The sequence below is a fragment of the Zophobas morio genome, unplaced genomic scaffold, assembly GCF_036711695.1.
Source record: "Zophobas morio isolate AGI-343-1 ecotype UQ-CSIRO unplaced genomic scaffold, CSIRO_AGI_Zmor_V1 ptg000021l, whole genome shotgun sequence".
NCBI lineage: Eukaryota > Metazoa > Arthropoda > Insecta > Coleoptera > Tenebrionidae > Zophobas > Zophobas morio.
In genome coordinates this window covers 21,225,886-21,253,496 of record NW_026972126.1, presented here as the reverse complement: position 1 = coordinate 21,253,496, position 27,611 = coordinate 21,225,886, and the positions used below count along the sequence as shown (strand labels likewise).

The window sequence follows — 27,611 nt, the reverse complement described above, 5'->3', positions numbered from 1 at the left end:
ATCTTGTTTATAATAGAGTGTTTAAAAAAAAAACTATGGATTATTTTTGTTTTACTTGTATTAGGAGTGCAACTTTGTTACAATAGAAAAGTGACAAATGAGGTCTATGACGTGTGAACTAAGAATAAACCTGAAGGACACGTTTACTTCGACTTTTTCTGGCCACCTGGACTGAGTGCGAATAAGTTCTTCCAAAATTTCATTCTATCCGCGTAGGGATTTCTTCGGGCCACTAAAAGTCTGCCGATGTCTAAAAAATCTAGATTTTCGTTAGTGACAGGTTTCCAGACCGTCGTCAACAAAGAATCTTTCTTGTTAGGGGTTGGGTTTCCAAATTTGGCAAAATTGGTCCACAATTTAACAAACCGATTGACTGAAGTCTCTTCAATAGTACCGGATTTGATCTCCGGGGTGATGAAGGTCTTAAACAAGTAACCAATGTCGTCAATGTGGCAAACCCCTAAAAGTCGGAATGGTTATACTGGAAATGAACAAGTACCGTCATACCGGGTACTTCAATTTTTAGAACTTTTTTCAGAATGTTTAGTTCGCTTTCTACCGACATTCTATACAAGTACGTGGGGGCGTCCGATTTCGAATATTGGGTCAAAATGGTCACATACATTCCATATATAAAATGGGCATCTGAAAGCATCTACCACACCCAACTAACCCCAAAAATATTTAATCAGTTTGCTTACATCATATTTCTGGGCTTTAGTCGTCGGAGACAGGTCCTCATCCCCAAAATAAAACCTCTTAATTTGTTCACCCACAATCTTAGTGTCTGGTTGACCATGTTCATACCCAAAATACCAAGGTATCACGCTTTCACAATCACTAACCCCTCCACCAAAAAGATCAAAGAGCATCCCTTCCCCAGTCGTAAACCCTAGCATAAAAGGCACTTTATTAAACCTTCCCGTCTTCATAATAGTCCTAGGCTCGTCATCCAAAAACGGGTTAGGCGAGTTTTTCTCAACCACACAACCCAAAGGTCTCCGTTGACAAGGTACCACATCCTACAACATCACCATCAAAAATCGTCAACACTCACTAAACCCCTACTTTTAGCATTTTTTCTTGAATTTCGAAAATCTCTTCCACTTGTTTTCCCATCAAGGTGTTATAAATTGTTTTTTCGTCTGCTCCGTCTAGACCCATAGTGGTTGCCAAAACAGTACAACCGGTACTTGCCTCCACACCCGGGTTCAAAGCGCAACCACTCTGAGCTATCGCTTTGTGGAAAAGACCCTTGGCCATGGGTGAGAGTACCAGAAGGTGAACCGAAATACCGCCCGCACTCTCCCCAAAAATCGTTACATTATTTGGGTCCCCACCAAACTTGCTGATGTTGGTTTGCACCCATTGCAAAGCCATGACTTGGTCTTTGAAGCCTGCGTTTCCTGGTATTTCTAAAGAGGGGTCTTCGAAGCTGACAAACCCTGAAACGGAGTGAATAAATCTTCACACTATAACATAAAGAGTACCTAAAATCCCTAGGCGGTAGTTGATAGTGACCAGTACTATATCTTCAGTCATCAGAAACTCAGGTCCGTACATATCGCCATTGCCGGACCCAAAAATCAAGGCGCCACCATGAATCCAGAACATCACGGGTCGTAGAGCCTTGTTTTGATCGGCTGGAAGCTATTCACGATTTATATATAGATAGTACCGACAAAGTACGTACTTTTTTGGTGAAAACGTTCAGAAATAGGCAGTTTTCTCCCCCGGAAATTGCTCCTCGTTTCAACGGGTCCCTGTGGTAGCACACTTCTCCCTCTTTAGTGGCATCGAAGACTCCCGTCCAGGGTTCGGGAGCGACAGGTGCCTGCAACACCCGTCAGTACTGGTTAACCTATAGTTACGCAGTTACCTTGAATCGTAGTTCACCCAGTGGTGGTTTGGCGTACGGAATCCCTTGAAATTTCAAGAAAGGGTTACCCCGAAGGTCCGTGGCTGTGGAACCACGAAGGGTTCCTTGGTTTAGGGTTACAGTAGGTTCGACCATTTTCACGTCAAGCACTACTATTCACTTACTCAGCACTACTTATATCGTTCTTTTTTATTGTTATCGTTGATAACTTATCTCATTTATTGCAGGTATGTTTAAAAAATGTTGACGGGATTATTTTTGCTTTATTTATGTTGATACTTGTTGGTTACAATAAAAATGACAAAACTTGGAGATACATGTTTACGTTGGTTTTCCCTGTCCAGCTGGACTCTCGGCGAATAGTTGCTTCCAAAACTTCATTCTGTCAGGGTACGGATTTCTCCTTGGTACTAAATCTCTGCCGATGTCTAAGAAATCCAGATTCTCATTAGTGACAGGTTTCCAGACCGTGGGCAACAAAGGGTCGTTTTGGCCAGGGATTGGGTTTCCAATTTTAGCGAAATTGGTCCACAATTTTACGAATCTTCTAACAGAAGTGTCTTCGATACTATTAGGTACTATCTCTGGAGTGGTAATGTTTTTAAACAAGTAACCAACATCATCGAGATGAGAAACTCCTAAGATCGACGATGATAAAACGTGGATTGAGTTAACTATCGACTTACCAGGTACTTGAATTTTCAAAAATTTCTTCAAAAAATTTAGTTCGGTTTCAATTGACACTCGATACAAGTAGGTTGGGGTTTTCGAAACCGAAGCGTGAGCCAGCGCAGTCGTACAAATCCCATAAATAAAATGACAGTCAGAAAACATCTACAACCAACTAAATCAAAACCAGATTTCGTTTCAAACCTCCACTAACGTCGTATTTCTTGCTGACAATTTTCGAAGAGTATTCTTCATCACCAAAATAGAACTCCTGAATTCGATGCGCCACTAAATCGGTTTCGGGAGCGTCCGCCTCATACCCAAACGACCACGGAACTATTTCTCTAATATCACCCAGTTCTTTGAAAAAAAGATCAAAAAGCATGCCTTCCGCTGTCGTGAAACCCAGCATAAAAGGCACTTGGTTGAATCTACCAGACGAAATAAGTTTCATTGGTTCGTCATCTATGAAAGCTTCGGGACAACTGCGTTCAATTACGTAACCCAAAGGTCTGTGTTCACAAGGTCCCGACCTCTAAAACACCCCCTGTAAAAAAGTCGCCACACTTTAGTAACTACCTTCATCAAATCGTGTTGAATTTCAAAAATCTCTTCGACCGATTTCGTCATCAAAGTGTCATAAATCGTCTTTTCGGTGGCACCTTCGAGTCCCATAGATGGGGCTAGATGCTTGCAACCTCTGGTCCCTCGCGGCCATGGGTTAAGAGCGCACCCACTTTGGGCAATCGCTTTGTGAAAAAGACCTTTCGTCATGGGTGACAGTACCAACAAATGGGTGGAAGCACCACCCGCGCTTTCACCAAAGATGGTCACATTGTGTGGGTCGCCACCAAACTTGCTAATATTCTTCTGGACCCACTTCAAAGCCATCACTTGATCTTTAAAACCTGCATTTCCAGGTATTCCCAACGAAGGGTCTTCGAAATTGACAAAACCTGAAACGAACTGGTCAACACAAGAGTTTGGTTTGTCGAACAAGTACCTAATATTCCTAGACGGTAATTAAAAGTGACTAGAACTATGTCTTCGGTTATCAGAAAATCAGGTCCGTATAGATCTTCGTTTCCTGACCCGAAAAAGAAACCCCCTCCGTGTACCCAGAAGAGCACTGGGCGCGGTTTGTGGTTGCCAACACCTGGAAGCTACTTCCATTTTGGGTATAAAAACGAAAAATAAGAGTGCATACCTTTTTGGTGTAGACGTTCAAAAATAGACAGTTTTCGCTTCCCGAGGGTCCTCCGGGTTTAAAAGGGTCTCTGTGGTAGCAAACCTCTCCCTCTTTAGTTGCGTCCAGGGTTCCAGTCCATGGATCTGGAGCAACCGGTGCCTGAAAATTATCAAGTAACATTTGAAATCTCGGGATGACTTTTACCTTGAATCTTAGTTCACCGAGCGGCGGTTTGGCGTACGGAATCCCTTGAAACTTAAAAAAACTATCCCCTCGCAAGTCTGTCCCTACGGAACCACGAAGCGTCCCTTGGTCTACTGTTACCTCAGGCCGGACCATATTTTCTCTGGCAACCTTGACACTGAGCGATTTTGATCAGAACTTGCGCTTTTTATTGACAGCGGCTCTATTGTCAACAGTTTTCGATAGAAGCCTCGTGTTTCTCTTATCACCGATAACGCAAAATCTGTTATCTTTTATCGGATCTGGCACGAGGAATACATGGATTTTTCCAAGTTGCAGAAATGCATTTATTTTTAGATTAGTTAATAATACATGTCATGTCAATTTCTGTCCAGCTGGACTGTCAGCAAACAGATTTTTCCAAAACGCGATTCTTTCTTGGTCGGGGTTGACCATAGGTACTAGGTATTGACCGATGTCCAGAAAATCGAGATCCGGTCCAGTCACAGCTTTCCATACTATGTTGAGCACGTCGGTGGCATCTTCAGGTGTCGGGTTTCCATAGTTGGCGAAGTTCGTCCACAACCTGACGAATCTGGACACCGAAATGTCCTCCAAGCTCCCGCGCCGGATTTTCGGGGTGGCAAAATTTTCGAAAAGGTGGTTGACGTCATTGCTTTGAAAAGTCCCTACAAACAGACTGAGTACAAGAAATCGAAACCCAGAAACCTACCAGGTTTATTAACCGCCTTGTTTTTAAACAAGTTTAAGTCGGTTTCTACGGTGACCCTGTAGAGGAAAATCGGTTGTTGGGAGACTTTGACCTGAGTGATTACAGTGACGTAAATTCCATAAATAAAGTGACAGTCTGACCACAACTGCAACGAAAAGGTCACACCAAGAAGCTATTTAATAAACACTAACGTCAAACTTGTCGATCTTTCCTGAGTACTCTTGATTGTCGAAATAAAATTTGCTGATTTTTTTAACTGCGGCGTCTGCCTCAGGACTCCCGTATTTGTACCCGAAGTTCCAAGGGATTGCTTTTTCAACGTTACCCCCTTCAAGGTTGACAAATTTTTGGAAAATTTTGGAATATGTTGTGTCGTTTAGCGTGTACCCGATTATAAAGGGTACTTGGTTGAAGTTTCCAGACGACATGATGGCTAAAGGTTCGTCGACCAGAAACGGTTCTTTCGAATTCTTCTCCAAGACGATACCGAAAGGTCTAATTTCGCTGGCGTTCAAACTCTGAAAACTATTTTCAGAGGATTTTGTTGCTAGGTTTTACTTACATCGACAATTTTCTCTTGAATGGTGTACAATTCTTCGACCGGTTTCGTCATTAACGCGTTGTAGATGGTTTTCTCGTCAGATTCTTGTAAATCTAGAGCTGCCGCCACTCTTTTAGTACCTTTGGTACCACGTACCCACGGATTTAACGCACACCCGCTTTGAGCTATCGCTTTATGGAAAAGACCTGCAGCTGAGGGCGACAGCATCAATAGGTGGACCGACGCACCACCCGCTCCTTCCCCAAAAATGGTCACATTGTTGGGGTCGCCCCCAAAAGCACTAATATTTTTCTGGACCCACTTCAAAGCCATCACTTGGTCCTTCAAACCCGCATTTCCTGGTACGTCGAGACAAGGATCGTCAAAGTTGATGAAACCGAGTAACCCAAGGCGGTAATTTACCGTCACTAGTACCACCCCATTGGTGATCAAAAACTCGGGACCATACAAGTTTTCGCTGCCCGAACCCGCAATGAATCCGCCTCCGTGGATCCAGAACATCACAGGTTGTAGTTCTTTGTTGGTTGTTGGGAGCTACAATGTTGCGTTTTTTGGTGGATTTCAATCAAAGTACTTACTCTTTTGGTGTAGACGTTTAAGTACAAACAGTCTTCGCTCCCGAAGTAGCCGTCGTCTTTGAAAATGTCTTTTTGGTAGCAAGCTTCTCTCTCCTTGGTTGCGTCTAAAATTCCTGGCCAGTGTTCGGGAGGAACGGGTGCCTGGAATGGGATTTCGTGAAAAGTGTTAGGGTTAAGTGGATAGTACTTTGAATCGTAAGTCTTGAAGTGGTGGTTTCGCGTACGGGATACCCTGAAACTTGAAGAAGGCATTCTTGCGAATGTCTGTGGCGGTGGAACCGCGAAGGGTTCCTTGTTCGATTGTTACTTTAGGTAGTACCATCGTACTGTCGGCAGAATTTCTTGTTGACTCATTATATCTGCGGCTTGTTTTAACAGTCATACTTAATTTTTTCTAATGCAGTTGTTATGTAACGTAATGGTGGAATTACAGTGCAATTAAATGCAACTAGCGACTTTGGAATTATTTATTTGCGTGTGGTTGATTTTTACTGCACTTTTTTGCACAGTTGTTTATTGTTACCAACGTAGTAGTAAACACAGTAATTACAGCAACATGGTAATCATTGTAACGTAAAAATGTATTTGCGTGACGTCGATTGCCTGTTTGCTAAATACATATCTTTTATGGTTTACTGCGTGTGTTCACTCAAGTACTACGTAAGTACTAAAATAAAACAACAAACTTCTAAATGTTCGTTTATTTTGTATCAAAGACATTTATTTGGTACCGCTTTTCTGGTTTTTTCCAGTTGGACTGTCAGCAAAGACCTGCTCCCAGAGCAGAATTCGTTTAGTCACCGGGTTTGACTTGGCAACTAATTCTTTCCCAATGTCAAGGAGATCCACGTTGGCATCCGTTACCGGTTTCCACACCACTTTCAACAAATCGTCTTTGTCATCAGGAGTCGGGTTTCCAAATTTGGCAAAATTGGTCCACAACTTGACGAACCGAGTTAAACCGACGTCTTCAACACTACCCGGTACTATTTCTGGAGTGGCAAAATGCTTGAACAGGTACCCAATGTCGTCACAATGACAAACCCCTGAAAAATACATCAAAACACGTTTTCTGAAGACACATCAACGCACCAGGAATTTGCAAGTTCAGAAGTTTCCTCAAGAAGTTCAGGTTGGTTTCGATGGACATCCGGTAGAGATAAGTGGGTGCTTTGGAAACAGGGAATTGAGTCATTATGGTAACGTAGGTACCATAAATGAATTGAATGTCAGTCAAAACCTGGAAAGGAAGATTGATTTTTGGGTAAACTCGTGTGTGATACTAACGTCGTATTTCTTTCTTAGAAGCTTCCGGGAGTATTCTTCGTCCCCGAGATAAAGTTGTTTTAATTTGGCAGCCACGGCTTTAGATTCGGGAGAAGCAAATTTATAACCAAAGTACCATGGAATAAGTTCCTCGAAATTTGGGGCCTCAGGTTTTGTCGGTTTTGTCAGCAGGTCGAAAACCGCGCCTTCTAGAGCGCAGCACCCAGTCATGAATGGTACGTGGTTAAAGCTACCAGACATCATGATTTTAATGGGTTCTTCAACCATGAACGCTTCCTTCGAGTTTGTTTCTAGGACTAAACCTATGTATCTGGGTTTGTAGGGTATTATTTCCTCGTCCATTTTTCTTTGAATTTCGAAAATCTCTTCAGTTGATTTCTTCACTAGAGCGTCAAAAACGGTCCTATCCTCTGCCCCTTCAAGCCCCATTGCTTCAGCCACACGTTCCACCCCTTTGGTCGCTCGAACCCATGGATTTATAGCACACCCACTCTGGGCTATAGCTTTATGGAAAAGCCCCTTGGCTAGAGGTGACAGTACCATCAAATGCACCGAAGCACCACCAGCACTCTCGCCAAAGATGGTAACATTAGTAGGATCCCCGCCAAACTTGGCAATATTCTTCTGGACCCATCGTAAAGCCATGACTTGGTCTTTCAACCCGGCGTTCCCTGGTATTTCCAAAGACGGATCGTCAAAACTGATAAACCCGAAAAGACCCAGACGATAATTGATGGTAACCACAACCACGTCTTCGGTAATCAGGAAATCGGGACCGTAGAGGTCTTCGCCGCCGTGCCCCCAAACGAACCCTCCACCGTGGATCCAGAACATGACCGGACGCAGATCTTTTTCGTCTTTGGGGAGCTAAAACTTTTCGATTTTTGGCAGACCGGGACTATTTTTTACCTACTTTTTTCGTGTAGACGTTCAGGACCAAGCAGTTTTCGGTTCCAGCGATGACGTCCTTTTTGATAACGTCTCGCTGGTAGCAAATACTGCCTTCTTTGGTGGCGTCGAACACACTGGTCCATTTTTCGGGAGGAACGGGGGCCTAAATTTTGTGTAAATGTTTAAGTGAAACGGATTTAGTAAAACTGTTTACCTTGAATCTAAGATCACCTAGTGGAGGTTTGGCATAGGGAATTCCCTGGAATTTCAGGAACGGGTTGCCACGGAGATCAGTACCTGTAGAACCACGGAGGGTTCCTTGAGAGATTGTAACTTCGGGTTGAGCCATCGTCTGTTAAGGACAGAGTGTGGGGCGGCACGCAAGGCTCCACTTGTCACATGACACTCAAATATGAAATGCCAAAAAACCGTTGATGATTATTTTTAATCTAAATTGATATCTTATTTACTTAGCACGATACACATAAGTAAACATGTTTTTCTCATTCAGGTAGAAAAATTTGTCTTGGGAAGGACAGTTCAATTCGGGTTAACCTTGAGCTCAGAAACATGATCATTCAATTGTACGACAGAATAAACAAAATAATATCGAAACTGAAACGTTTTGAACTTGTTTTTTGTACGTTTTATACCAATTGAATGCCATTAACTTTTTTTTTTTGACAACTTTATCAACCCACGGATATTAGTCATCCAAACAACTATAGAATCAGTTATTTTGTTTCTGTTTTCGACACAATATCTGTCTGCAAACGATATCAATATTGTGTGAGATATGTCGTAAAATTAATAACAACATAACATTATTATCTAACGACAATACAATCTTGTGGTATCGTTATATTGTCAGTTCTTGTGATTATAAAAATTATAAACAACCACGTAATTGTACAATGATACAGGTTGAATACATGAATGCTATATTACTGATAACAAGGTGCAACGTAATAAAAAATCGGCTAAATCAAATATTGTCGAGATTTAAAAACTTAGGATTTTAAAAATTGTGATTAATGTTCTTCTTATATTATTTATAATAAATACAACTAATTTCCGATGTTACATAACTTTTTTCACAAATGAACAAATTTTAAACGTGTATATTGTGTTGCATAACCTACAATTCAAGAACTAATTAAATAGGATTTATAAACTTGCTGTTGACGTTGAAGTTCCCGTTTACGTTGCTTTTACAGCTGAAAATTGTCATTTATAAACTACGTTGCCAAGTTGCCGCTGATAGTCACCTTGTGTGGTGGATTTAAGTTGATTATTACAAAATTACCATTTTAGACATGTTTTAAGTTTCTTGTTGTCGAAATAAGTCTACACATATTAAGAAAAAAAAAGGCAAAATGTAGGCCCGCCCACCCACCCTGTCTCGATTGTGATGATTTTTTTTATTCGTCGTGAGGCAAGAAGGCGGAGCTTAACTGCAAAATCCTTATTCCTCTGCGAGGGAATTAAAAACGTGTTTCTAAGTGTCGTGTTGTCCATAGAATACTAATATATTAAGAAAAAAAATAAGAATTAAAAAAAATCATCACAACTGAGATGGGGTGGGTGGGCGGGGTTAATATTTTGCTTTTTTTTTAATATACATGGTATTCTTTGAATAACACGAGATTCAAAAACATATTTTTGATTTCTTGTAAGAAAATAAGTATTTTGCAATTAAGATCCTCCCCCATAGTTTATGGCGAATAAAAAAATCATCACAATCGAGATAGGGCGGGTGGGCGGGCTTACATTTTGACTTTTTGTTTTAATATATGCACACTTCTTTTCACAACATGAAACTTAAGACATGTGTAAAATGGAAAATTTGTACAAGGAAATATCGATTTTGCAATTAGGCTATTACTATTTCATGAATTTTTCATTCCCTATACAAATTTACCATTTTAGACATGTTTTAAGTTTCTTGTTGTCGCAATAAGTCTGCACATATTAAGAAAAAAAAGGCAAAATGTAGCCCCGCCCACCCGCCCTATCTCAATTGTGATGATTTTTTTATTCATCGTGAGCCAAGAAGGCGGGGCTTAACTGCAAAATCCTAATTCCTCTGCGAGGGAATTAAAAACATGTCTTTGAGTATCATGTTGTCCATAGAATACTAATATATTAAAAAAAGAAAATAAGAATAAAAAAATCATCACAATTGAGACTACTTAGATGGTATGTTATTTGCCAAAATCGGTCTAATTTTAGCACCTACTAGCACCACCCACCCACCCGCCCTCTTCTTTTTTTAGAGGGTATATCAACTGCCAAATCAGTTTTATCTTAGGAGCTACTAGCCCCCCCCACCCACCCTCTTTTTTCTTAGGGGTTTGTCATTTGCCAAAAACAGTTTTATCTTAGCTAGCTAGTACTTGCTAAGATAAGACTGATTTTGGCAAATCACATGCCCTCCAAGAAAATAGAGGGTGGGTGGGCGGGGCAAGTATTTGATAAGATAAAACTGATTTTGACAAATCACATGCCCTCAAAGAAAACAGAGGGTGGGTGGGCGGAGCTAGTACTTCATAAGATAAAATAAATTTTGGCACTTGACCATTGAACTATTTTCGAAAATTAGTGGAAATCATGAAATCATTTTCTAGCCCCAGCCCCCTCCCCCCGCCCTCTACTTTCCGAGAGACTATGTCATTTGCCAAAATCGGTCATATTTAAACAGGTATTAGCCCCGCCTACCCGCCCTCTATTTTCTTAGAGAATACGTGATTTGCCAAAATCAGTCTTATCTCACCAAGTTTATATTTTGCTTTTTTTTTCTTAATGCACATGGTATTCTTTGAACAACACGATACTGAAAAACATGTTTTTAATTTCTTGTGAAGAAATAGGTATTTTGTAGTTAAGCTCCGCCCTCTTGATTTACGGCGAATAAAAAAAATCATCACAATTGAGACAGGGCGGGTGGGCGGGCTTACATTTTGCCTTTTTCTTTTAATATGTGTAGACTTCTTTTCACAACATGACACTTAAAACATGTAAGCCCCACCCACCTACCCTATCCTAATTCTGATTATTTTTTTTTATTCGTCGTAAGCTAGGGGGCAGAGCTTAATTGTAAAATCTTTATTCTTCTACGAGAAATCACCATGTGAAATAGGTTCTTAAGTAATCGTGTTATACAAAGAAAACTAAAAGTATGAATTAAAAAAAAAACAAAAGAGAAGCCCCACCCATCCGTCTCGATCTCAATAGTGATGAATTTTCATTCGTTGTCAGACCGAGGGGCGGAGCGTGAGTGGAAAATCGATTTGTGATGATTTGCACGGCGACGTCAACGGCGAACAGCAACGGCAAGATTATAAATCGACCTTTAGTGGTGTGTGTATAAAATTTTAATGTTTCAATTTTTCATTAAATTTCAAGTGACAAAATGGTGGATTCGCCGGGATAATATTGAAATTCGAAATTTTTCCAAGATCCTGTATTCCTCAAAATTCAATACCTATAAATCACTATATTGAAAAATATTTATTTGGAGCCCCTCAAATAAATAGTAACATTTTGTTTCTTTCCAGCTGGACTTTCGGCAAACACCTGCTTCCAGATCAGTAGTCTTTCAGTCACCGGATTCGACTTGGCCTCTAATTCTTTCCCAATTTCCAGAAAATCAACACTATCATTCCTCATAGGTTTCCACACAACTTTCAGCAAATTATCATTCTTATCAGGAGTCGGATTTCCAAATTTGGCAAAATTGGTCCACAACTTGACAAACCTAGTCAGACAGACGTCCTCAACACTACCTGGTACTATTTCTGGCGTAGTAGAATGCTTGAAAAGGTATCCAACATCATCACAATGACAAACACCTGAAAAAATGTATCCAGACATAGTTTTGACAATCCAGTCAACGTACCAGGCATTTGAATGTTTAGAAGTACTTTATAGAAGTTCAGATTAGTCTCGACGGTCATCCTGTACAGATAAATGGGTGCCTTTGAAATGGCGAATTGAGTCATTATTGTAACGTAAATACCAAAAATGAAGTGAGTATCACTCAAAACCTACAAACGGAGATTGATTTTCAATCAAATTCGTACGTGATACTAACGTCGTATTTTTTTCTTAAAAGCTTCTGAGAATAGTCTTCGTCCCCAAAGTAAAATTTCTGCAATTTTGCAGCCACGGCTTTAGATTCAGGAGAACCCACTTCGTAACCAAATGACCATGGAATAAGTTGCTCGAAATCTGGGGCCTCAGGTTGTCCTGGCTTTTTCAACACGTCCAGAACAGCGCCCTCTAAAGTATTGTACCCTATCAAAAATGGTACCTGGTTGAAGTGTCCAGATATCATAATATTAATGGGTTCTTCAATCATGAACGGTTCTTTGGAGCTGGTTTCAATGACAAAACCTACGTATCTAGGTTTGTAGGGTATTATTTCCTGTAAAATCACAAACAAGGAGGGCTGCTCAATCAATCTGTCTCGAACATAAATACCTCTTCCATTTTTTCTTGAATTTCTAAAACCTCTTCAGTTGATTTCTTCGCTAGAGCGTCAAAGACGGTCTTATCGTCTACCCGTTCAAGACCCATTATTTCAGCCACACGTTTCACCCCTTTGCTAGCTCGAACCCATGTATTTAAAGCACACCCACTCTGCGCTATAGCTTTATGGAAAAGCCCCTTCGCTAGAGGCGACAGTACCATCAAATGGACCGAGACACCACCAGCACTCTCACCAAAGATCGTTACATTATTACGATCCCCACCAAACTTGTCAATATTCTTCTGAACCCATCTTAAAGCCATGACTTGGTCTTTCAAACCGGCGTTCCCTGGTACTTCCAAAGACGGATCGTCAAAACTGACAAACCCGAAAAGACCAAGACGATAATTGATGGTAACCACAACCACGTCTTCGGTAATAAGATAATCGGGACCGTAGAGTTCTTCGCCGCCGTGCCCCCAAATAAACCCTCCACCGTGGATCCAGAACATGACCGGACGCAGATCTTTTTCGTCTTTGGGGAGCTAAAATTTTTCGATTTTTGAGAGCCCAGGACTATTTTATACGTACTTTTTTCGTGTAGACGTTCAGGACTAAGCAGTTTTCGGTTCCGACAAGGATGCCTTTTTTGATAAGGTCTCGCTGGTAGCAAATGCTGCCTTCTTTGGTGGCGTCGAAAACGCCGGTCCATTTTTCGGGAGGAACGGGGGCCTAATTTTTTTGTAAAATTTTAAGTATAGCGACGTTGGTAGAAAATTTTACCTTGAATCTAAGATCGCCCAGTGGTGGTTTGGCATATGGAATTCCCTGGAATTTCAGGAAGGGATTGCCATGGAGATCAGTGGCTGTAGAACCACGCAGGGTTCCTTGTTGGATTGTAACTTCAGGTTGAGCCATTCTTTATAGAATAGCAAGTATGGTTTGACACACAAAGCTAAACTATTACCTAGTAATCTAATATCAATGGTCAAACAAACATAACTATTTTTAGTTTTAAATTACACTAATTTTTACTTAATGCGATGTACAGAACGTGGTTTTGCCATTAATTTGGAAAAAAATACTTATAATTGGACCTAAACAATTACATTTTTTTATATCAGTTGTATATTATAGGTGAATAGTGTTGGTTGAACTTGGCTTTTCGTACATTTTAGCCCATTGTATGCTATTAATTTCTGGTTTTTGACGAGTTCATCAATCATCAGCCAGCGAATTTTATTTCTGTTTTGGACACTAATCTGTTTATAAACGATATCAACATTATGTACGATGTGTGATAATATAAATAAAAACATCACATTATTGCACAACATTAATATTGTTCTATTTTTATAAACTTTTGGTCATCGTGCTGTTGCTAGTTCTTGTGATTATTTTTAAGTTTTGTTTACACCTTTTTTCAACTAAAGGGATATTATTTTGAAAATTGTAGTCTGAAAGTAACGAAATATTTGCTAATTAAACAACAGAAGGTTATTTTTAATCTACCTTTATTTGTTTGTTTGAATACCGACCTTAAACTGGGTAGGTAATTACAACAAAAAATTTTATAATTCAAGAAAGCAAACAAGTGCGTAATTCCAGAGTACTTGTTTTAATGCATACCTATCTTTTAAATTATGCTTAATGGCTCGTATAAAATCAGTTCCATGTAGTTTAGTCTAAGGAGTTATATCTTAATTCTTAATTATACATATAATAACCTCAATTGTACCTATTTCAATAGTGAATATTGTGTTGCATAACCTATATGGCAGAGTGTTTGAAGATGGGTAGGTTAGTACTGAAAAAAAAAAATCTGGGGTATTTTTCAATCATGTATGTGTTGTAAAGACATTCTTTTAGCAAACACATGTTTCCAGAGCAGCAAATTTTCAGTCACCGGATTTGACCTGTCTTGTAATTCTTTCCCAATTTCAAGACAATCCATATTACGATCCGTTATGGGTTTCCACACCACTTTCAGCAAATCGTCATTCTTATCAGGAGTCGGATTTCCAAATTTGGCAAAATTGGTCCACAACCCGACAAACCTAGTTACACCGATGTCTTCAACACTACCAGGTACTATTTTCGGAGTGCCAAAATTCTTGAAAAGGTAAAAAACATCATCACAATGACAAACACCTGAAAATCAACTCAAAACATGGTTCTTGAATTTGTACAATCAACGCACCTGGCAACTTAACGCCTAGAAGCTTTTAAACAAGTTCAGCTTGGTTTCAAGAGTCATCCAGTACAGATAAATGGGAGCTTTGGAAACAGCGGATTGAGTCATTATTGTATCATAAATACCATAAATGAAGTAAATATCAGACAAAGCCTACAAAAGAAGATCGATTTTCGAATAAATTCGTCTGTGATACTAACGTCGTATTTTTGTTTTAAAAGTTTCCGGGAGTATTCTTCGTCACCAAAGTAAAATTTCTTCAATTTTGCAGCAACGGCTTTAGATTCTGGAGAACCGATTTTATAACCAAGGGACCATGGAATAAGTTTCTCGAAATCTAGGACCTCAGATTTGACCACCAGGTCGAGAGTAGCGCCCTATAGGGAAGTGTACCCAGTCAAAAATGGTACCTGGCTGAAGTTTCCAGATTTCATAATATTAATGGGTTCTTCAGTCATGAACGGTTCTTTGGAGTTTGTTTCGATGACTAAACCTATGTATCTGGGTCTATAGGGTTCTAAATTCTGAAATATCAATAAAAACGTGGTGCTGACTTAATCAAGAACATAAACACGTCGTCCATTATTTCTTGAAGTCCTAAAATCTCTTCTTTTGATTTTTTCGTTAGAGTGTCAAAGACGGTTTTGTCGTCTGCCCCTTCAAGACCCATTACTTCTGCTACACGTTTCACCCCTTTACGAGCTTGAACCCATGGATTTATAGCACTTCCACTCTGGGCTATAGCTTTATGGAAAAGACCCTTTGCCAGAGGCGACAGTACAATCAAATGGACTGAAACCGCACCAGCGCTCTGACCGAAGATCGTAACATCGTTAGGATCCCCACCAAACTTGTCAATATTCTCCTGGACCCATTTTAAAGCCATGACTTGGTCCTTAAAACCCGCGTTCCCGGGTATGTCTAAAGAAGGATCGTCGAAACTGATAAACCCTAAAAGACCAAGACGATAATTGTGGGTAACCACCACCACGTCTTCGGTAATCAGGAAATCGGGACTGTGGAGTTCTTCACCGCCGTGCTGCAAAATGAACACTCCACCATGGATCCAGAACATGACGGGACGCAAATCTTTTTCGTCTTCGGGAAGCTAAAACTGTTTCAATTTTGGATAGTCGAAAAAAAATCTAAGTGGAACAGTCGAGAGTGACAGACGTGTTCACTTCGCTCCTCACTTATTAGTGACTTTTTGCGTAAGCATTTAATTATTATAAACTATAAAGATGCCGTCCTCGTGTAAAAAGTGTAACACAGCAATTACGCCTACAGTTCCGAGTTTGAAATGTTGTATTTGTGGTGTGCATAATCATATCAAATGCTTGGATATATCAAAGGCCCAGTTTGAATTAATGAAGACCATATCAGGCTTGGACTGGAAATGTCTGGAGTGTCGTGGACTCAACTCTACTAATGCCAATGCATCCAAATGCAAATGTTGTGAAATTATCCCAGAATTAAAGATTATAATCGATAAGTTATCACAGTCCGTGGAATTATTAAAAAACCAGCTATCGCGAGTTAAAGAAACACCATCTGCTATCGAATTTGAAGAAGTCGTGCAGGAGGTCACCGACCGCCAAATTCGAAAATCCAATTTGATTATGTTTGGAGTTCCTGAACAGGCTTCTAAAATGTCCTCTGCAGACAGAAAAGTTAGTGATGAGAGCTACGTAAACAATTTCTTATTTCAATTTGGTGAAACTTCAGATATTATTTCTTCCAAATGTAATCGAATAGGCAGATTTGAACCCACTCGTGCTGCCCCACGTCCGATGAGGGTTTACCTAGAAAATGGTGAGCAAGTGGTAAAGCTTTTACGCGGGATAAGGAAAAATCGTGATATCATTAATGAAAATCAAATTTATAAAAATGTTAGAGTGTCACTGGACAAAACACCAAAACAACGTAGTTACTACAAGAAAATCAGACAAGAATTACAAGAAAGAAAAAATGGGGGTGAGGAAGGTCTTATTATAAAATATATAAGGGGAATTCCGCGTGTTATGGTAGCGAACAAACGTTCCAATGACAGAGATTCAAATAATTTAAACAAGTAAGGCCCAACTTTTCTATATCACTATATTACCAAAATGTGCGTAGTATAAGAAATAAATCAAATGAATTTTTTAATGCCACGTTAGATTTAAGTTATGACATCATCGCCATATCTGAGACTTGGTTATGTAGTTCTATCTCAAATTCTGAAATTGTTTCTTCTCACCTATATAATATCTTTAGAAACGATCGTAATTATCAAGAGTTAAATATATCTAGAGGTGGTGGTGTCCTTTTAGCACTGCGATCTCACATAATTGCCGAAGTTGTTGACTTATCTCAATTACGTAAGAATATAGACATAATTGAAATTGTAGGATGTAAATGTTGGCTTAAAAATTCGATATTTTATTTATTTGTTGTATATTTCTCAAGAACTCCAACATGTGATGATTTGATGATATTTTGTAACTTTTTTGAGGAGTTTTTCAACAAAGAAGATAATATTTTGATCTTAGGACACTTTAACATCCCCCAATTTATTCAAAATAATGACAATATCTTGGTACATACCCTCAATAATTTTTGTAGTTTTATGAATTTTATTCAATATAATTGTGTGAAAAACGGCTCAAACAAATTACTGGATCTTGTATTTTTCAATGTCCATTGTCGGGTTGAACATGATTGCAGTCCTGTGGTTGCGGAAGACACCCATCACCCGGCTCTTTCGATTTTGATTGACTTCACTGTTGACAACTTTAGTAACTTCCCTTCCACTAGACCAAATGGTGTAAAACTATACAATTTTAAGAGAGCTGATTATCCTTCTTTATATCAGGAATTATTAAATATAGATTGGTCCTTTCTAAATAATTGTGTTGATGTCGATAGTATGGTAGATCAATTTTATAACGCCCTATATCATATTTTTGATAAGCATGTCCCAATTTATCCAAATAAATTCAATAAGATTCAGTTTCCGCCATGGTTCAATTCTGTGATTATCAGTAACATTAAATTAAAAGGTTATTGTCATAATAAATATAAGCAAACTAATGATAGCTCCTATTACGTCAAATTTAAACATTATCGTACTATTACTAAAAATCAAATATCTCTAGCTTATAAAGAATATCTGAATTCCATTCAAAATAATCTATCCCAGGACCCAAAAAAATTCTGGTCGTATGTAAAATCAATGAAAGGTCAAACACGCATACCCGGAAAAATGACTTTTAATAACGTTTCTTTAAATTCTCCAGAAGACATTGTCAACGCATTTGCCACATTTTTTCAGTCGTCCTATGTTTGTTCTCAGAATTCAACAGATTTTCCAGTGCCTTCATCTGATTATCTTTCTTTATCTATATCCAGCATTACTCACAATGACGTTTTAGTTGCTTTCAATAAAATCAAAAATTCTTTTACTGCTGGGCCTGACCAAATCCCAGGTTTTGTGATACACGATTGTAAAAATATTTTTGTTCAACCTTTATTAGCAATTTTTAATGTTGCCCTTACTACTGGTACATTCCCAAAAAAGTGGAAGACCTCTAAAGTCACACCAATCTTCAAATCAGGTAATAATGCTGAAATAGATAAATACCGTCCTATATCAATAATAAATAACTTTTCAAAAGTTTTTGAAGTTGTTCTGTATTCGTTTATCTATCCTCATGTTCGAAAATATATCTCTCCGCAGCAGCATGGATTTGTTGATGGGCGCTCAACGATAACCAATTTAGCTTGTTTTTCCCAATTTCTGACAGAAGCTATTGATAATGCGTCCCAAGTAGACGTCATTTATACAGATTTTGCGAAAGCTTTTGATCGCCTTGATCACTTAATGTTATTATCTAAACTTCAGGTATATGGTCTCTGTGGCAATATTTTCAATTTACTTCGCTCATATTTATCAGACAGATCGCAATATGTTTTTTATAATAGTCACTCTTCTCATATCTACGATGTCACATCAGGAGTTCCACAAGGAGCTAATCTTGGTCCGCTACTTTTCATTTTATTTGTGAATGATTTGCCTACCATTTTCAAGAGTCAATCATTAATATACGCAGATGATGCTAAAATATATCACATTATTAGAACAACTGAGGATGCACATCAGCTTCAAAGTGATATGAATCAATTCAACAATTGGTGTTCCTTAAATAAAATTACCCTGAATGTCACTAAATGTAAAGTCATATCATTTACTCGTAAGAAAACATTACACAAATTTGATTATTCAGTCAATAACGAAATCATACCTCGATGTAATGTCATAAAAGATCTGGGAATCACATTTGATTCAGAACTTACATTTCAATGCCGTATCAACAATATTGTTGCACGTTCGTTTTCTTTACTTGGGTTTATAATAAGGCAATGTAAAAACTTCAATAATTTAAATACTATTAAGATATTATTCGAGGCATATGTTATCTCATGTTTGATGTATGGTTGTCTTATTTGGAATCCATTATATCAATGCTACATAAATGTCATTGAGTCCATTCAAAGAAAATTCATGAAATACGTATGGTTTAGAAAATACGGTACTTATCCTGATAGAGGAATTGATAATGCTTTGCTGCTAAGTGAATTCAACATGTTATCATTAGTTAGCAGAAGAGAAGTTGCCATTACTTTATTTTTCTTTAAATTAATTCATTCAAGGATTGATTGTGCCGAGTTATTGGGAAAAATTTGCTTTCATGTTCCACGCTTAAATTGCAGAAGTGATTTGCCTTTTTATGTGCCTTTAGCTCGTACAAATATTTTAATGAAATCACCTTTAAATATAATGTGTTTCCTTTTTAATAAGAACTTTAAGGCTTTGGATATCTTTTCACACAGTTTCAAACAATTCAAAATGAAGGTAATAGCTTTTTATTTTAATAGTAGTTAATTAAATTATTACACCTATTAGTTGTTGTTTCTACTAATTTGAATTTGTGTCAAATACTGTTTTTACTATTATTATTATTATTTAAAGTTGGTTTGTTATTTCTTTTGTTCTGTTATTCATTTATATATAAGCACACATACTTTTATTTAACCTTCATGGAAAGTGTAGTTTACAGTTTCGGTTTTCTGTTTTTTTTTTTTCTTGTCACTCTAGAATAATATTAGGTTATTAGGTTATATTCATTCATTGCTCTGTAATTGGTTCGCTTGAACTGTTGGGCAATAAACTTATTATTTTTATTATTATTATTATTAAAAAAAACTCAGGCCACCACTGCTACCTACCTTTTTTGTGTAGACGTTCAGGAACAAGCAGTTTTACTTCCACCATAGTCGCACTTTTTGAAAAGGTCTCGTTGGTGGCAAATGCTGCCTTCTTTGGTCGCATCGAAAATCCCGGTCCATTTTTCGGGAGGAACGGGCGCCTAATTTTTTAATAAATTTTTATGTGAAACGGATTGGATAGAAAATTGTACCTTGAACCTAAGGTCGCCAAGTGGAGGTTTGGCATATGGAATTCCCTGGAATTTGAGGAAGGTGTTGCCACGGAGATCAGTACCTGTAGAACCGCGCAGTGTTCCTTGATGGATTGTAACTTCAGGTTGAACCATTGTGGAACACTAAGTATGGTTTGACACACAATACTAAACTGGTCACGCCATCACTATGGGTAAAACAGTGACCTTCAGGAACGACCCAGCGATAGCCCATTTATATTCAACAACACATACTGCAATTGTCCCAGACTAAAATTACCATACTCCTTGCCATCGTTTAAGGTTACCAGACAGTCGTAGTAATTTAGTGTTGCGGATCGTCGGCCTGAGACTTGCCAAACTTGTTATTTTCAATAAATAATGACCGGATTGTAGCGCTGACATAAATGATCTCACTAAGGTTCACTGTCAGGGTTGTCCTGCATGAAGTATTTAATAAAGTAATAGTCTAATACATGACGTCATCAAATAGCCTAATTACTAAAAATTTGTATTCGTTAAGTTCAAAACAATTAAATCAGTACAATGTAAGGACATTAATTTGGAAATCTTCAAACAGCTGCTTTCTGTTTCTTTCCAGCTGGACTTTCATCAGACAGTTGTTTCCAGAGCAGCAGTCTTTCATTCACGGGATTTGTTTTAGCTTCTAATTCTTTCCCAATGTCAAGAAAATCCACATTGGCATCAGTTACAGGTTTCCATACGACTTTCAACAAATCGTCATTCTTATCGGGAGTCGGATTTCCAAACTTGGCAAAATTGGCCCACAGCTTGACAAAGCGAGTAAGACAGACGTCTTCAACACGACCAGGTACTATTTCCGGAGTGGCAAAATGCTTGAATAGGTATCCAACATCATCACAATGACAAACACCTGAAAAAACATGTCAAAACTAGCCCCAGCCACACACCCACTCTCTTCTTTTTTAGAGGGTATGTCAACTGCCAAATCAGTTTTATCTTAGGAGCTGCAAGCCCCGCCCGCCCACCCTCTTTTTTCTTAGGGGGTATGTCATTTGCCAAAATAGTTTTATCTTAGCTAGCTAGTACTTGCTAAGATAAGACTGATTTTGGCAAATCACTTGCCCTCCAAGAAAACAGAGGGTGGGTGGGCGGGGCTAGTATTTGATAAGATAAAACTAATTTTGGCACTTCACCACTCAACTATTTTCGAAAAATAGTGGAAATCATGAAATCATTTTCTAGCCCCCCCACCCGCCCTCTATTTTCTTAGAGAATACGTGATTTGCCAAAATCAGTCTTATCTTACCAGGTTTATATTTTACATTTTTTTCTTAATGTACATGGTATTCTTTGAACAACACGATATCAAAAATATGTTTTTAATTTCTTGTAAAGAAATGGGTATTTTGCAGTTAAGCTCCGCACTCTTGATTCACGGCGAATAAAAAAAATCATCACAATTGAGACAGGGCGGGTGGGCGGGCTTTCATTTTGCCTTTTTCTTTTAACATGTGCAGACTTCTTTTCACAACATGACACTTAAAACATGTAAGCCCAACCCACCCACCCTATCCTAACTCTGATGATTTTTTTTATTCGTCGTAAGCTGGGGGGCAGAGCTTAATTGTAAAATCTTTATTCTTCTACGAGAAATTACCATTTGAAATAGGTTCTTAAGTAATCGCGTTATACAAAGAAAACTAAAAGTATTAATTAAAAAAAAAAACAAATGAGAAGCCCCACCCATCCGTCTCGATCTCAATAGTGATGAATTTTCATTTGTTGTCAGACCGAGGGGCGGAGCGTGAGTAGAAAATCGATTTGTGATGATTTGCACGGCAACGTCAACGGCGAACAGCAACGGCAAGATTATAAATCGACCTTTAGTGGTGTGTGTATAAAATTTTAATGTTTCAATTTTCCATTAAATTTCAAGTGAGAAATTGGTGGATTCGCCGGGATAATATTGAAATTCGATTTTTTTCAAGATCCTTTATTCCTCAAAATTCAATACACTATATTGAAAAATATTTATTTGGAACCCTTCAAATACATAGCAACATTTTGTTTCCTTCCAGCTGAACTTTCAGCAAACACCTGCTTCCAGAGCAGTAGTCTTTCAGTCACCGGATTCGACTTGGCTTCTAATTCTTTCCCAATTTCAAGAAAATCAACACTATCGTTCCTTACAGGTTTCCACACAACTTTAAGCAAATCGTCATTCTTATCAGGAGTCGGATTTCCAAATTTGGCAAAATTGGTCCACAACTTAACAAACCTAGTCAGACAGAGGTCTTCAACACTACCTGGTACTATTTCTGGAGTGGTAGAATGCTTGAAAAGGTATCCAACATCATCACAATGACAAACACCTGAAAAATATATCAAAACATAGTTTTGACAATCTAGTCAACGCACCAGGCATTTGAATGTTTAGAAGTACTTTATAGAAGTTCAGCTCGGTCTCGACGGCCATCCTGTACAGATAAATGGGTGCCTTTGAAATGGCGAATTGAGTCATTATTGTAACGTAAATATCAAAAATGAAGTAACTATCAGACAAAACCTACAAACAGAGATTGATTTTCAATCAAGTTCGTACGTGATACTAACGTCGTATTTTTTTCTTAATAGCTGCTGAGAATAGTCTTCGTCCCCAAAGTAAAATTTCTGCAATTTTGCAGCCACGGCTTTAGATTCAGCAGAACCCACTTCGTAACCAAATGACCAAGGAATAAGTTGCTCGAAATCTGGGGCCTCAGGTTGTCCGGGCTTTTTCAACAGGTCAACAACAGCACCTTCTAAAGTATTGTACCCTATCAAAAATGGTACCTGGTTGAAGTGTCCAGATAACATAATTTTAATGGGTTCTTCAATCATGAACGGTTCTTTGGAGTTTGTTTCAACGACTAAGCCTACGTATCTAGGTTTGTACGGTTTTATTTCCTGTAATATCATAAATAAAGAGTGCTGCGCAATAAATCTAGAAGATAAGTACCTCTTCCATTTTTTCTTGAATTTCTAAAACCTCTTCGGTTGACTTCTTCGCTAGAGCGTCAAAGACGGTCCTATCTTCTGCCCCTTCAAGCCCCATTACTTCAGCCACACGTTTCACCCCTTTGCTCGCTCGAACCCAAGTACTTAAAGCACACCCACTCTGGGCTATAGCTTTATGGAAAAGCCCTTTCGCTAGAGGCGACAGTACCATCAAATGCACCGAAGCACCACCAGCACTCTCACCAAAGATCGTAACATTATTACGATCCCCACCAAACTTGTCAATATTCTTCTGAACCCATCTCAAAGCCATGACTTGGTCTTTCAAACCGGCGTTCCCTGGTACTTCCAAAGACGGATCGTCAAAACTGACAAACCCGAAAAGACCAAGACGATAATTGATGGTAACCACAACCACGTCTTCGGTAATAAGATAATCGGCACCGTAGAGGTCTTCGCCGCCGTGTCCCCAAATGAACCCTCCACCGTGGATCCAGAACATAACCGGACGCAGATCTTTCTCATCTTTGGGGAGCTAAAATTTTTCGATTTTTGACAGCTCGGGACTATTTTCTACGTACTTTTTTCGTGTAGACGTTCAGAACTAAGCAGTTTTCGGTTCCGATGAGAATGCCTTTTTTGATAACGTCTCGGTGGTAGCAAATACTGCCTTCTTTGGTGGCGTCGAAAACTCCGGTCCATTTTTCGGGAGGAACGGGGGCCTAATTTTTTTGTAAATTTTTAAGTCTAGCGGCATTGGTAGAAAATTTTACCTTGAATCTAAGATCGCCCAGTGGTGGTTTGGCATATGGAATACCCTGGAATTTCAGGAAGGGGTTGCCACGGAGATCAGTAGCTGTAGAACCACGCAGGGTTCCTTGTTGGATTGTAACTTCAGGTTGAGCCATTCTTTATACAATAGCAAGTATGGTTTGACAAGCAAAACTAAACTGGTTACCTAGTAGTCTATGGTCAAACAAATACCGCTATTTTTATTTTTAAATCACACTAGTGTTTACTTAGTGCGATATGCAAAACGTGATTTTGTCATTAATTAAGAAAAAAATACTTATAATTGGAAGTAAACAATATATCAGTTGTACATTATAAGTGAATAGTGTTGTACTATCCTTGATGTCACAAAGTTCATGGGACATGATGACGTCATTGAGTAGCCTCGTTGTTATTGGTTTATATGTATTTTCACGGTTTGAACTTGGTCTTTTTGTCCATTTGAGCCCATTGTGTGTTATTAATTTCTGGTTTTTGACGGGTTCATCAGCCAGCGAATATTAGTCATACAACAATTATCGAAACAGTTATTTTATTTCTGTTACTTTATGTAAGATGTGTGGTAATATAAATAAAAGCATCACATCATTGCACAACATTAATATTGTTCTATTTTTATAAACTTTTGGTCATTGCTCTATTGCTAGTCCTTGTGAACTTTTTTTCAAATAAAGGGATATTATTTAGAAAATTGTAGTCTGAAAGTAATGAAATGTCTGTTTGCTAACTAAACAACAGAAGGTTATTTTTAATCTACCTTTATTTGTTTGTTTGAGTACCGACCTTAAACTGGGTAGGTAATTATAACAAAACAACTTTATAATTCAAGAAAGTAAACAACTGCGTAATTCCAGAGTACAATCACTTGTTTTAATGCATACCTATCTTTTAAATTATGCTTAATAGCTCGTATAGTATGAGGAATTATATCTTAATTATTATTATACATATAATAACCTCAATTATTATTGTACTTATTTAAATAGTGCATATTGTGTTGCATAACCTACATTGCTGAGTATTTAAAGATGGGTAGGTTAGTACTGAAAAAAAACAATCTGAGGTATTTTTCAATCATGTATGTATTGTAAAGACATTTATTTGGATCCCTTCAAACAGCATCATTCTGTTTCCTTCCAGCTGGACTTTCAGCAAACACTTGTTTCCAGAGCAGTAGACTTTCAGTCACCGGTTTTGACCTGGCTTGTAATTCTTTCCCAATTTCAAGACAATCCATATTACGACCCGTGATGGGTTTCCACACCACTTTCAGCAAATCGTCATTCTTATCAGGAGTCGGATTTCCAAATTTGGCAAAATTGGTCCACAACCTGACAAACCTAGTAACACCGATGTCTTCAACACTACCAGGTACTATTTTCGGAGTGGCAAAATTCTTGAAAAGGTAAAAAACATCATCACAATGACAAACACCTGAAAATCAACTCAAAACATGGTTCTTGAATTTATACAATCAACGCACCTGGTATCCTAACGCCTAGAAGCATTTTAAACAAGTTCAGCTTGGTTTCGAGAGTCATCCAGTACAGATAAATGGGAGCTTTGGAAACAGCGGATTGAGTCATTATTGTATCATAAATACCATAAAGGAAGTAAATATCAGACAAAGCCTACAAAAGAAGATCGATTTTCGAATAAATTCGTGTGTGATACTAACGTCGTATTTTTGTTTTAAAAAATTCCGGGAGTATTCTTCGTCACCAAAGTAAAATTTCTTCAATTTTGCAGCAACGGCTTTAGATTCAGGAGAACCGATTTTATAACCAAGGGACCATGGAATAAGTTTCTCGAAATCTAGGACCTCAGATTTGACCATAGATGTTAAATTAAGTTACCTAGATACCCGACTACCTAACCCTGCGCTGCAGAGAGAAGTGAAGCTTCAAGGTCGAGTGGCCGCCATTTGTCAGAAAGGCAAAACATTGCTGTCAATGTATGATCGCTTGGTAATATATTAGGAAAATAGTGCTAAATATATGCTATATATATATGTATATATGAATTAAAGTATAGTTCCAAAAAGTGTTGGTTTATTAAAAGCGAAATATGCCGGCATCGTGTTCCGCATTTGGGTGTACAAATCGGTTTAAACCAGGAGGAAACGTCCAGTTTTTTGGGTAATTTGCGGTGGATTGCTAAATCGGTTTGTCTTTTTATTATGTGATTTTGTCTTTGGATTTCCCCTGAAAAATGAAAAGCTCTTGGAACAGTGGGTTAGAGTAATGAAAAGAAAAAAAATTACACCAACAAAAGCCAGTAAATTGTGTAGTGACCCTTTCACTGAAAGTGATTATTTGGTGCGTCCTGGCACGTATTTACTGCTTAGGTATTTTTTTTTTTATTTTAATGACTTCTGATTTATGTAAGAATTGGAAAACTATTTTAATTATTTTTCCTCAATAACGTAACATTTGTAGTATATTTTAAGTTATATGTTCTTTTGTTGTATGTCAGGATTGGCAAGCTAACAATAAAATGTGCACCTGATTTCCTTAGAACAAATAAATAATATTTTACCCTTACTTTTACCATTACCGTAATACGATTCTACAGTATTTTGCCTCTTTGACAAATGGCCGCCATAGGCTTCACTTTACGCGACGCAGTTGCGCATCTAGTAGAGTATAAGGTTAAAATCTATGGATTTGACCACCAGGTCGAGAGTAGCGCCCTCTAGAGAAGTGCACCCAGTCAAAAATTGTACCTGGCTGAAGTTTCCAGATTTCATAATATTAATGGGTTCTTCAGTCATGGACGGTTCTTTGGAGTTTGTTTCGATAACTAAACCTATGTATCTGGGTGTATAGGGTTCTAAATTCTGAAACATCAATAAAAACGTGGTGCTGACTTAATCAAGAACATAAACACGTCGTCCATTATTTCTTGAAGTCCTAAAATCTCTTCTTTTGATTTTTTCGTTACAGCGTCAAAGACGGTTTTGTCATCTGCCCCTTCAAGACCCATTACTTCTGCTACACGTTTCACTCCTTTACGAGCTTGAACCCATGGATTTATAGCACTTCCACTCTGGGCTATAGCTTTATGGAAAAGACCCTTTGCTAGAGGCGACAGCACCATCAAATGGACTGAAACCGCACCAGCGCTCTGCCCGAAGACCGTAACATCGTTAGGATCCCCACCAAACTTGTCAATTTTCTCCTGGACCCATTTTAAAGCCATGACTTGGTCCTTCAAACCCGCGCTCCCGGGTATGTCTAAAGAAGTATCGTCAGAACTGATAAACCCTAAAAGACCAAGACGATAATTGATGGTAACCACCACCACGTCTTCGGTAATCAGGAAATCGGGACTGTGGAGTTCTTCACCGCCGTGCTGCAAAATGAACACTCCACCATGGATCCAGAACATGACGGGACGCAAATCTTTTTCGTCTTCGGGAAGCCAAAACTGTTTCAGTTTTGGATAGTCGAAAAAAAAACTCAAGCCACCACTGCTACCTACCTTTTTCGTGTAGACGTTCAGGAACAAGCAGTTTTACTTCCACCATAGTCGCACTTTTTGAAAAGGTCTCGTTGGTAACAAATGCTCCCTTCTTTGGTGGCATCGAAAACGCCAGCCCATTTTCGGGAGGAACGGGCGTCTAATTTTTTAATAAATTTTTATGTGAAATGGATTGGGTAGAAAATTGTACCTTGAACCTAAGGTCGCCAAGTGGAGGTTTGGCATATGGAATTCCCTGGAATTTGAGGAAGGTGTCGCC

At 38.5% G+C, this 27,611-nt stretch overlaps 8 protein-coding genes across 8 annotated transcripts; all 8 read right to left on the bottom strand.

The window, feature by feature from the left end:
- Positions 1–40: 40 nt before the first annotated feature.
- Positions 41–4,148, bottom strand: LOC135131772 (uncharacterized). Its single transcript, XM_064059619.1, has 15 exons — positions 3,942–4,148; positions 3,756–3,896; positions 3,552–3,711; positions 3,128–3,504; positions 2,763–3,083; positions 2,566–2,713; positions 2,205–2,517; positions 2,105–2,157; positions 1,880–2,028; positions 1,694–1,834; positions 1,491–1,650; positions 1,069–1,445; positions 702–1,022; positions 508–655; positions 41–460 (listed from the first exon to the last, which is right to left on the bottom strand). The coding sequence occupies exons 1-15, from the start codon at positions 4,074–4,076 to the stop codon at positions 144–146; spliced, it is 3,261 nt and encodes a 1,086-aa protein (XP_063915689.1). The 5' UTR covers positions 4,077–4,148; the 3' UTR covers positions 41–143.
- A 95-nt stretch (positions 4,149–4,243) lies between these two features.
- On the bottom strand, positions 4,244–6,224 carry LOC135132376 (juvenile hormone esterase-like). The gene is made up of 6 exons (XM_064060451.1): positions 5,981–6,224; positions 5,794–5,934; positions 5,216–5,749; positions 4,845–5,171; positions 4,654–4,798; positions 4,244–4,609 (listed from the first exon to the last, which is right to left on the bottom strand). Exons 1-6 carry the CDS (start codon positions 6,173–6,175, stop codon positions 4,296–4,298), a joined length of 1,656 nt encoding a protein of 551 aa, XP_063916521.1. The 5' UTR covers positions 6,176–6,224; the 3' UTR covers positions 4,244–4,295.
- Positions 6,225–6,479: 255 nt separating this feature from the next.
- On the bottom strand, positions 6,480–13,462 carry LOC135131771 (uncharacterized). The gene is made up of 12 exons (XM_064059618.1): positions 13,226–13,462; positions 13,034–13,174; positions 12,454–12,987; positions 12,065–12,397; positions 11,870–12,017; positions 11,512–11,822; positions 11,375–11,455; positions 8,186–8,323; positions 7,994–8,134; positions 7,081–7,947; positions 6,886–7,033; positions 6,480–6,839 (listed from the first exon to the last, which is right to left on the bottom strand). Exons 1-12 carry the CDS (start codon positions 13,358–13,360, stop codon positions 6,514–6,516), a joined length of 3,303 nt encoding a protein of 1,100 aa, XP_063915688.1. The 5' UTR covers positions 13,361–13,462; the 3' UTR covers positions 6,480–6,513.
- An 808-nt stretch (positions 13,463–14,270) lies between these two features.
- Positions 14,271–15,744, bottom strand: LOC135131770 (juvenile hormone esterase-like). The gene is made up of 5 exons (XM_064059616.1): positions 15,171–15,744; positions 15,047–15,129; positions 14,837–15,013; positions 14,660–14,789; positions 14,271–14,593 (listed from the first exon to the last, which is right to left on the bottom strand). Exons 1-5 carry the CDS (start codon positions 15,709–15,711, stop codon positions 14,277–14,279), a joined length of 1,248 nt encoding a protein of 415 aa, XP_063915686.1. The 5' UTR covers positions 15,712–15,744; the 3' UTR covers positions 14,271–14,276.
- On the bottom strand, positions 15,723–20,478 carry LOC135132384 (esterase B1-like). The gene is made up of 3 exons (XM_064060460.1): positions 20,096–20,478; positions 19,905–20,044; positions 15,723–16,438 (listed from the first exon to the last, which is right to left on the bottom strand). Exons 1-2 carry the CDS (start codon positions 20,228–20,230, stop codon positions 19,922–19,924), a joined length of 258 nt encoding a protein of 85 aa, XP_063916530.1. The 5' UTR covers positions 20,231–20,478; the 3' UTR covers positions 15,723–16,438; positions 19,905–19,921.
- Positions 20,479–22,096: 1,618 nt separating this feature from the next.
- On the bottom strand, positions 22,097–24,071 carry LOC135132377 (juvenile hormone esterase-like). Its single transcript, XM_064060452.1, has 6 exons — positions 23,851–24,071; positions 23,659–23,799; positions 23,079–23,612; positions 22,694–23,026; positions 22,499–22,646; positions 22,097–22,452 (listed from the first exon to the last, which is right to left on the bottom strand). The coding sequence occupies exons 1-6, from the start codon at positions 23,983–23,985 to the stop codon at positions 22,112–22,114; spliced, it is 1,632 nt and encodes a 543-aa protein (XP_063916522.1). The 5' UTR covers positions 23,986–24,071; the 3' UTR covers positions 22,097–22,111.
- An 876-nt stretch (positions 24,072–24,947) lies between these two features.
- On the bottom strand, positions 24,948–25,936 carry LOC135132441 (juvenile hormone esterase-like). Its single transcript, XM_064060533.1, has 3 exons — positions 25,548–25,936; positions 25,353–25,500; positions 24,948–25,303 (listed from the first exon to the last, which is right to left on the bottom strand). The coding sequence occupies exons 1-3, from the start codon at positions 25,704–25,706 to the stop codon at positions 24,981–24,983; spliced, it is 630 nt and encodes a 209-aa protein (XP_063916603.1). The 5' UTR covers positions 25,707–25,936; the 3' UTR covers positions 24,948–24,980.
- A 534-nt stretch (positions 25,937–26,470) lies between these two features.
- Positions 26,471–27,325, bottom strand: LOC135132382 (venom carboxylesterase-6-like). The gene is made up of 2 exons (XM_064060457.1): positions 26,759–27,325; positions 26,471–26,708 (listed from the first exon to the last, which is right to left on the bottom strand). Exons 1-2 carry the CDS (start codon positions 27,257–27,259, stop codon positions 26,505–26,507), a joined length of 705 nt encoding a protein of 234 aa, XP_063916527.1. The 5' UTR covers positions 27,260–27,325; the 3' UTR covers positions 26,471–26,504.
- Between the last annotated feature and the right edge of the window lie 286 nt (positions 27,326–27,611).